This window comes from Hyaena hyaena, unplaced genomic scaffold (assembly GCF_003009895.1).
Source record: "Hyaena hyaena isolate Hyena2069 unplaced genomic scaffold, ASM300989v1 scaffold_228, whole genome shotgun sequence".
Taxonomy (NCBI): domain Eukaryota; kingdom Metazoa; phylum Chordata; class Mammalia; order Carnivora; family Hyaenidae; genus Hyaena; species Hyaena hyaena.
In genome coordinates this window covers 1278498-1288492 of record NW_024080860.1, presented here as the reverse complement: position 1 = coordinate 1288492, position 9995 = coordinate 1278498, and the positions used below count along the sequence as shown (strand labels likewise).

The window sequence follows — 9995 nt, the reverse complement described above, 5'->3', positions numbered from 1 at the left end:
CAAAGCCTAGCTGTGAGTGCCAAGCCAGCCCCCAGACAGGAAGGGCCCTTTTCTCTTTCTCATAAGATTGTCAGAAACGGGAGGGAGAGTGGACCAGCCCCAAGGAACGGCCAGGACAAAGGCCCAGGGGCAGAAGGGGATGCTGAGAGCCATTAGCAGGGCTCCCGGAGGCGCCACGACCCGCCTGCCGACTGGAGAGGGCGACGGGGGTCGCACCCTCGGGCGTGCAAGGCCACCTCTCCTATAGGAACTTGAGAGCTCGGATGCCCTGCTTTGTACAAACAGGAAATGAAAGCAAACGGCTTTCAAGCCAGCCCACCCGGCCACGACCTCATGAATATTCAGCAGGATGCTTCCGGCTGACGACTCCGCCCCAGCCCCGCCCCGCAAGAAGACTGCGCTTGCGCTGCTTGCGCGCGGCTCTGTCGTCATACGTACGCGCCGCCGCCTCCGCCGCCACCGCTGGGCGGGATAACTGGAAAGCTGTCATGGCGAGTTCGGCTGCTCCCTCGGTGCGACCGCCGAGGCCCAAGAAAGAGCCACAAGCGCTCGTCATCCCCAAGAATGCGGCAGAAGAGCAGAAGCTCAAGCTGGAGCGGCTCATGAAGAACCCGGTGAGACGAGGCACTGGTTCGACTCCTCCGAGTCCCCTTCCGTTCCAGCGCTTCTGCGGATTCGCGGGCCCACCTCCCCCATCTCCAAACTTAGGAACTCAGTGCCCGAACTCCAGGGTCAGCCCTTAGGAAGGAGTAGGCTACCTTGGAGACATTGAGCCTCTTCTGTCCTTATGTTGGAGCCCAGCCTGGATGAGGGTGCTGTGGAGCGGCTTCCCGTGCCTTTAGACACTTCTAGTTTAACTTTCTGTGAACAGAAGCGTTGCCTGGAAAAATAAAATTCATGGGTTAGCACAAGGGTTTATTTTCTTCTAAACAGCACCGATTGTTAGAGAGGCATTGGCCAGGCCACCCGGAGCAAGTCCCTCCCTGTGTCGGGGTCTCGATTCCCTCAGTCATAAAAATAATTGGATGAGGTCTCTTACACCTTTGGCTAGAAAGAGTTGACACTACATGTAGTAGGGTTAGGGTTAGAGGTTTCCAGCCATAAGTGGTGACTTACGTTTCTGAATTCTGTTTTGGAAAGTTCAGTGTAGCCTGGCAAGGCCATGGGCCGTGGGAGGCCCCAAAGTATATGGTATGAAGTAAATCTAAGGCAGCGAAGAAAATCAGCTGTAGGTCCAAGAAGCAAAGCAGCCTTTGGATTTCTTCACCAATCCAGTTAAAACTGCTTTGGTTTTAAGAGATATGAATTTGTCAGCAGGTTTGTGCTTAAAAATGCTTTTGTGTTTAAATGTTGCAGGACAAAGCAGTTCCAATTCCAGAAAAAATGAGTGAATGGGCACCCCGGCCACCCCCAGAATTTGTTCGAGATGTAATGGGTAATGTCTTGTGTGTGGTTATGGGTAAATACAATTTTTGAAGAGTAGATATGAAAAACCGCAGTTATTATTTGTTAATTAGATCTATAATAGGAAAAAAGAGTTCACTGTTTTAGTAATTTTGTACTTAAAGCAAAAAGGTATTGTTGCTTAGTTTAACATTAGATAATTGTCTTCTGCATTTTTTTTTTTTAAGTTTACTTATTTATTTAGAGAGTCCGCGAAAGCAGGGAAGGGGCAGAGAGGGGGAGAGAGAAAGAGAATCCCGAGCAGGCCCTACTCTCGAACCTACGAATCGTGAGATCATGACTGAGCTGAAATCAGAGTCAGGAGCTCAACCGACTGAGCCATCCAGGAGCCCCTTCTGTGTTTAAATAACATGTATTTTTTTTTTTAATCTAACTGGAAATAGTTTTATTATTTTGGGGGTTGAAAGTTAACATACTGGGGCGCCTGGGTGGCTCATCGGTTAAGCATCCGACTTCGGCTCAGGTCATGATCTCACAGTTTGTGGGTTTGAGCCTTGCATGGGGCTCTGTGCTGACAGCTCAGAGCCCGGAGCCTGCTGCAGATTCTGTGTCTCCCTCTCTCTCTGACCCTCCCCTGCTCACACTGTCTCTCTCTCTCTCTCTCTCAGAAATAAATAAAACATTAAAAAAAAAAAGAAAGTTAACGTACTGATTATAAAGAGTAATAACAGAGGTATGAAAAATTTTGAAGCCCCTTAATTCCATCTTTCCCCTTGTAACATTCTGCTATAGCCTTCTAAACACCCATAGTCAAAACCACTCATGTTTAAGAAAAAATGATTTTTTAAAATATGGCTATTCTACACATACTATTTAATAACCTACTTTTTTACTTTAATGTACACGGACGTCTTTTCAGCCCAGTAGAAATTTAGCATGTCAAGTGTGAAATCATCTGGCTGGGGAGGGAAAAGTCTGAAGCTATCTTCTAGGTTTCTAGTCACTTAACTGCAGACTCTTAACTACTGTGTTAGAGTGGAATTTTTAATGACTTCACCTTCAACATTCATGCAACAATTATTTAATGATGCCTACACTATGCAAATCACTGCCACATTCTGGAGTTCGATGGGGCATGGGCCTTTCCATTACTTCCAGTTTCTTTTTTTGGTCCCTTTTGATTCAGGGCAGCCTGTGTCGGTAACTGGATTTCATTAAGAACTCTGGACTCTTCCTGGCTTTAGGTTCAAGCGCTGGGGCTGGCAGTGGAGAGTTCCATGTGTACAGGCATCTGCGCCGGAGAGAGTACCAGCGGCAGGACTACATGGATGCCATGGCTGAGAAGGTCAGTGAGTGAAGAGGCCGGCGGGGCCGAGGTTTGGGCAATGTGCACCTGGGACTTTTAGGAAAAAGCTGCTGTTCTTCGTTTGTTTGTTTCGAGAAAGAGAGAGTCTGCGGGGGAGGGGCAGAGAGAGAATCCCAAGTAGGCTCCTGGCTGTCAGCACAGAGCCTGATGTGGGGCTCAATCTCAGGAACCATAAGATCATGACCTAAGGTGGGCGCTTAACTGAGCCACCCAGGTGCCCCTGGAAAGGGCTGTAAAGAAGAGGAGATACACCTGGCTCCTGACTTTTGTGACGGCTGCCTTTGTAAGTCAGCATGAGAAGATGACCTCAGGTAAATCCATGTTGCTCCTGGGTCAGATTCAGCACATCCAGATGGGAGATGTATGAGAGGAGGGAGTCTTCCCTGTGGGTCCAAGGGACAGCAGAGTCCCCTCTCCCTTCCAGGCCATTTGCTGTGAAATGGAATAGAAAGCAGGCTCTCTCGCATCATTTGAGTTATTACTTCTCATTCTGTTTTTCTCTTTTTGGCTGAATGCCTATAATTCCATTCAGCTGTGTGTTTGGTCTGACTAGTGTGTGTGCCTATGTCTACTTTGAGTTGTCTAGCATAGAGATTGGAATTTCTTCATGACGGGTGTCAAATAATTAAGAATTAGGAATGGCTTTAGAAATTGAGGGGTACCTGGGTGGCTCAGTCGGTTAAGCGTCCAATTTCGGCTCAGGTTATGATCTCACGGTTTGTGGTTTTGAGCCCCATGTCAGGCTCTGTGCTGACAGCTCAGAGCCTGGAGCCTGCTTCTATTCCCTGTCTCTCTCTCTCTCTCTCTCTCTCTCTGCCTCTCCCCCACTCATGCTCTGTGTGTCTCTTTTTCAAAAATAAAGTTAGAAATTGTATTATAAGAACTATTAAGCGGGGTGCCTGGATGGCTTAGTCGGTTAAGCGTCTGACTTTCACTTAGGTCATGATCTCGCGGTTTGCGGGTTCGAGCTCCGTATCTGGCTCTGTGCTGACTGCCACCTCAGAGCCTGGAGCCTATTTCAGTGTCTGTATCTCCCTCTCTCTCCTAGAAATAAATAAAAATGTTTTTAAAAAAATTAAATATTTAAAAAAAAATTAAAAAAAGAACTATTAAGCTTTTTATTACCTGACTGGAAGGTCCAGAAACGTCTTTCTGATTGTTCTTTAAAAATGCTCTTTGGACATTTCGCTTGTTTTATTTTTCAGAGAGAATTTTGGAGTTATTTTATCCACACCAAAAACCGTGTTGGATTTTTGGTGTTGTTACTAGAATTGAGTTGAATCTGTCACTTAAACTGAATGAGAATGGATGTTATAGTGTTATTCCCTCTAAAAACTTTTATCGTTTTTGTTTAAATCTTTCTGTGTCTCTCAATGATGATTTATCGAGATTTGATATTTATCTCACTATATTTATTCATAGATTTTAAGTTTGAGGAGGGTTTGTTTTAAGTAGGCCCCATGCCCAGTGTGAGGCTCAAACTCACAACCCTGAGATCAAGAGTTGCGAGGTCTACTCACTGAGCCAGCTAGGCACCCCAAAGATTTTAAGTTTTTTTTTTTTTTAAATTTGTTTATTTGGAGAGAGAGAAAGTGCCAAGTTGGGGAGGGACAGAGAGAGAAAGATAATCCCAAGCAGGCTCCACACTGTCACTGCAGAGGTTGGTGCAGGACTTGAACCCATGAACCGTGAGATCATGACTTGAGCCAAAGGCAGACACTTAGCCTACTGAGCCACCCAAGGGCCCCCAAGATTTTAAGTTGTTGTTGTTTTTTTTTATTGCAGTGGTTCTAGATGCTCCTTTATATTTTATTCTTAATTTTATTTATTAGTAAAAATCAGAAAAAAAAATACTGATATTTCAGTGCTCTTCTCTTTTCTCACCTGGCTATTAATATAAAAACCAAATATTATTTGGCAAATTCTTTGTGACTCCCACATTTGATTTCTCCTTTTAACATGCATTAGAGATTGCCCCTCATTCTTAATCTTACAGCATGCACTGGAAAAGACCTTTTCCTCAGTCTGACTATGGTGCCTTTTTTTCATGGAATACATTTGTGTGTTTTAGAGAGATTCACATACTTTACAATGATATGTATTTGTGTTGTGAACTCACCACCTTGAGATCAAGACCTGAGCTGAGATAAAGAGTCAGACACTTAACTGACTGAGCCACCCAGGCACCCCTTAGTTGCTTTTTATAAAGGAGGAAACCACTTTAGCCAGTAGCATGTGATTTTCTAATAATTCACTTCAAAAAAAATTAGACTAACTGTAGGACTTCTTCCTATGTTTCAAATAATCATTCACAAGGGGCACCTGGGTGGCTCAGTCAGTTAAACGTCCGACTTCGGCTCAGGTCATGATCTCACAGTTTGTGAGTTAAAGCCCTGCATCTGGCTCTGCACTGACAGCTCAGAGCTAAGAACCTGCTTCAGATTCTGTGTCTTCCTCTGTCTCTGCCCCTCCCCAGCCTGTCTCTCTCTCAAAAATAAACAAACATTAAAATAATCATTCACAAAAATAGAATACTACTTAGCAATAAAAAGGAACAAACTACTGATATATGCAATAACGTGGATGATTCTTAAAATGTATGTTGAGTGAAAGAAGCCTTGCATAAAAGAGACCACATTGTATAATCCTATTTATATGAAGTTCTACATGAGGCAAAACTAATCTATGTTAAAAAAAAAAAAAAAAAAAGCAGGAGCTCCTGGGAGTGGGATCAATGGGATCAACAGTGTGGGATCAAGCCCTGCACCTGCTCTGCACTAACAGCAAAGCCTGCTTGGGATTCGCTCTCACTCTTGTTCTGTCAAAGTAAAATAAACATTTTTTTAAAAATCAGAACAATAGTAGTTTCTGAGAGTTGGATAGGAAGAGGTATGAGGGAACTTTCTGGTGTGATCACATTGTACGCTCCAGATTTGATCATTTTGGTGTATGTATTACCTTAAATGGAAAAAAAATAGAAAAACCGTTAACAGATATTAAATTCTAGTTAATGATACGCATGTTTAAGTCTTTAGAGGTGAAATGTCCTAGTGTCTGCAGCTTACTTTGAAATGCGTTAAAAAGAAATAAGATGGATTGATGGACGAATAGAGGTGTAGAGAGGTGGACTCTCGTGTGCTAGCGCATGTCGCAAAATGTCCCCTGTAGGATCCTGGCAGTGGTTATATAGACTATAGAATTCCTTCAGCTTTTCTATGTTTGAAATTTTCTGACATAAAACACAAGGAAAGAATTAAAGGGATAGACATGATAAGAGAAGAAAATACGTAAAAATGTACTGGAATGGCCAAAATTGAGTTTGAAAAATATCTTTACGACTGGAACGGAATGGATTCACTGCCGTGGTGGTTTTCACCTGGTGTTTGCTTGTCCTGCGGCCTCTCTTGGCCCCCAGTGTTGGTGGCGCTTCTCCAGCTCCTCCCATCCTCTGGAGGTGACATTCCCCATTCAGGGTGGGGAGGTTTTGGTGGCTGGTCACACCTCTACCTGGTCACCGTAGTGGGTTTTCCACTACCAGGAATAAACAAAACTCTGTGTAGAAACTATCAGAAGCACTGTTTCCATGTTGAAACTGTTTTAGGGGGAAGGAAACAGCAGGCTCTTGGCTCAGCTACCATCAGCTAGTCTGGGTTTTATATATTGATTGAAGACCCAGAGAAAATACAGAAAACTGTTTCACAAAACTTGAATCCACACAGACACACAGGTTCTTTATTTCACATGGTGAAAGACAGGCTCTGAGGTTAGAAGAAACAGAGGCGAGAGTGTCCTCACCTTACACCGGGCGCCGCCACCTGAAGTCGTGCGGTGGCTCCCAGCCAGTGGGGCTGGTGGTTCCCTCCTCAGCTCAGCTGCTCCGCGGCAGTGAGACAGGCCATGTGCTTTTCCTTTTAAGTCGTGTGCTTTCTGGTGCTCTAATGGGAGCTGACTTCCTTGAAAGGAGTCCCAACTTGGGGCTCGATCCCTCAACTGACTGAGCCACCCAGGCACCCCTATTTTATTTTTTTAGTGATGTCTATACCCAGTGAGGGGCTGGAACTCACCACCCCAAAATCAAGAGTCACACATTCTTCTGACTGAGCCAGCCATGCATCCTGACCCCTCTTTCTTACTTCATGATTTCTGCTGTTAGAGAGTTTCTGTGTCACTCTAAGCAGAGCCACATAGCCCTGGCAGTACAGACCCGCAGAGGTGTTGAAGCCACTTTGTGCTCTGCTGGCCCATTATTTACCCCCACTGACCTTTAAGACTTTGACTAGAAGAAAGAGATGAGATTTTTATTTTTCTTTTCTTTCTTTTTTTCTTTTTTTTTTTTTTTTTTGAGCAATAGAGCATGAGTGGGGGAGGGGCAGAGAGAGAAAGAGACAGACAGAATCTGAAGCAGGCTCCAGGCTCTGAGCTGGATGCGGGACTCGAACTCCTGAGCCGTGAGATCATGACTTGAGCTAAAGTCAGACGTTTAACCGACAGAGCCACCCAGGCACCCCAGAGACAGCATTTTAGATCATTGTATCTTTGTGGTTTACAAGTGGTTTCTAGTAAGTCATCAAATGTCATTCTTCCTGAAGCCTCTGGAAGAGAGGAATTGGTCTTTCCCCCATTTTATAGGTGAGAAAACTAAGGCTTAGAGACAGGGAGCTGCTAGGAAGGAATCATACAAGGGTTGGGTATGTACAGATGTGTGTACACTTGCATGTGCCTGTATTATACATGTGTGTGCTTAGTGGGGGGGATGGCACTGGGGCTTGTCCTGCTGTGGAGTTTGTCACCTGATAACCGTCATCAGTTAGGGCTTGAAAATTCCACGGTTCCACCTCTCTGGCCCTTCTGTCTGTTGAGCCCAGGTCACCAGGCAGAAAGAACGTGCTCCCGTGTGTCTTCTCTACTCTCAGTTCTCTACTCTTCTGACACTTATGGTTACCAAATATGTGGGGATTTCTCTCACACCAAGCAATTCTGGGACTCTAGCTGAGTGTCCTACAATGTAACTCAATCCTGATGTCATCCACCAGGCCATCCCATCCAATACTGCATGTTCAGGGCTCAGTCCCATGAGCCTGCCTCCCTGCCCCCAACCACCCCAAAGGCCAATCCCAGGCCCAGGCATTGTTCCCCGTGTTTCTGACTGACTGGCTGTGAATTAGAGGTTTCCCGTGACTCCCTCCTCTGGTTCAGTTACTTTGCTCAGAGGGGCTCACAGAACTCAGGAGAAGCCAGGTGGAAGAAGCAATCCCAGAGCTTCCATCCCCTCCCAGTACCTCCACATGTTCAACTCAGAAGCCATCTGAACCCCATCTTTTTGGAGTTTTGGAGGCATTACTACCAAGGCATGATTGATTAGATCATTGGCATTTGGCATGTCAGCCTGCAGCTCCTCTTCCTCCCTGGAGCCCAGGAGGTGGGGCTAAGAGTTACTGTGGTGACCAGTCCTGTTCCTTAAGTGCTTTCTAGAAGTCCCTTGTTAACTTAAAACTCCTGTGGTTGAAAAGGGGCTTGTTATAAAAAAGACACCATTTCACCTTTCTCTCTGGACTTATTCCAGGAACTGGGAATGTAATTAAGTATTATAATAAAAAATGCCCCTGTGGCTCTTATATAGGAAATTTGTAAGAGTTTTTGGAACCATGTTCCAGAAGTAATGGATAAAAACCAAATACAGTTGACTCTTTTTTTTTAATTTTTTCTTTTTTTAAATTTTATTTCTGAGAGAGACCGTGTGAGCAGGGGAGGGTCAGAGAGAGAGGGAGACACAGAATCTGAAGCAGGCTCCAGGCTCTGAGCTGTCGGCACAGAACCTGACGTGGGGCTCGAACCCACAAACCGTGAGATCATGACCTGAGCCGAAGTCAAACGCTTAACTGACTTAGCCACCCAGGTGCCCCTACAGTTGACTCTTGAACAGTGAGGTGATTAGGGGCACCAACCCCCTTATCATACAGTAAAAAAATCTGTATATAACTTTTGACTCTCCTAAAACTCTTCATAACCTTAACTATTAAATTGTTTTAACGTTTATTTATTTATTTTTGAGAGAGTGAGACAGACCATGAACGGAGGAGGGGCAGAGAGAGGGAGACACAGAATCCGAAGCAGGCTCCAGTCTCCAATCTGTCAACACAGAGCTTGGTGCCGGGCTCAAACTCATGAACTGTGAGATCATGACCTGAACTGAAGACAGACGCTCCACAGACTAAGCCACCCAGGCACCCCCTAATAGCCTTAACTATTGACCTAAAGCCTACTGATAATATGAATAGCCAATTAACACCTATTTTTTGTTAGATATATTCATATTATATACTGTATTCTTATAATAAAGTGAGAGAAAAGAATGTTAAGAAAATACTGAGGATTTACAGGAGAGAAAAGAGGAAGGAAGGATGAATTAAGGACTGTTTGTCTTTTCAGAGAAAAGAGAAAATACATTTACAGTACTAGACTATATTTATTGAAAAAAATCCACATGTAGGAGGACCTGCGTAATTCAAACCTGTGTTGTTCAAAGATCAGCTGTGTATATTTCTTATTATAAATGTCAGTATCCCACTAGCCAAGGCCCTGGCTGTACAGGTAGTAATTCTGCCTCTGCCCTCAGGGAATGCACAGTGTGCACCTTCTCTCCTATTTTGTTGTGCATGACTGTTACCTCACTGAACGGATGGAGTAACTTTGGCCATTGGAGAGCCAGATCCTGTTGGGCAACCTCTTATGGTTAAGGTGGCCCTGGAGACCTGGATGTGCCTTTGGCACCCCTCAGTGGTGTGACATCCAGAGCTGTCTTCCCCAGCCCAGAGTGTGTCTAAATGATGTGGTTTTTTTCACAGCAAAAATTGGATGCAGAGTTTCAGAAGAGACTGGAAAGGAATAAAATTGCTGCAGAGGAGCAGACAGCAAAGCGTCGAAAAAAGCGGTAAGGGCTTTGTGGCTTCTCATAACCAATGAAACCTAAAGGCAGGAAATGTGAAAGCTGGTAAAGGAGTTGTCCTTGCAGTCAGCAGTTCACCTTTCAACCTGTCAAGGTCTTACGTGTTACCCAGTAGAGGAATCGCCTTTCTTTCAGTAACTGAGAAGAGGTTAAGTCACTTACTACCGCTGCATCCCCCTCCCCCTACAGATTCTCCATAGCTCAGGTCAGCACTTTGGTGAGCACTTGGATTTCTGGGTCTCCTCACCTTCTGTATTTTATTTATTTATTTATTTATTT

The 9995-nt window shown here is 44.7% G+C and overlaps 1 protein-coding gene across 1 annotated transcript in view; it reads left to right on the top strand.

The window, feature by feature from the left end:
• The first annotated feature begins 465 nt into the window (after positions 1-465).
• Positions 466-9995, top strand: part of PRKRIP1 (PRKR interacting protein 1) — a 31075-nt gene continuing 21545 nt past the window's right edge. Inside the window, exons 1-4 of the mRNA XM_039243452.1 lie at positions 466-614; positions 1357-1435; positions 2649-2749; positions 9616-9701. Coding sequence (XP_039099383.1) covers positions 489-614; positions 1357-1435; positions 2649-2749; positions 9616-9701 — 392 coding nt within the window. The 5' untranslated portion in view covers positions 466-488. The remainder of the gene's footprint in view (positions 615-1356; positions 1436-2648; positions 2750-9615; positions 9702-9995) is intronic.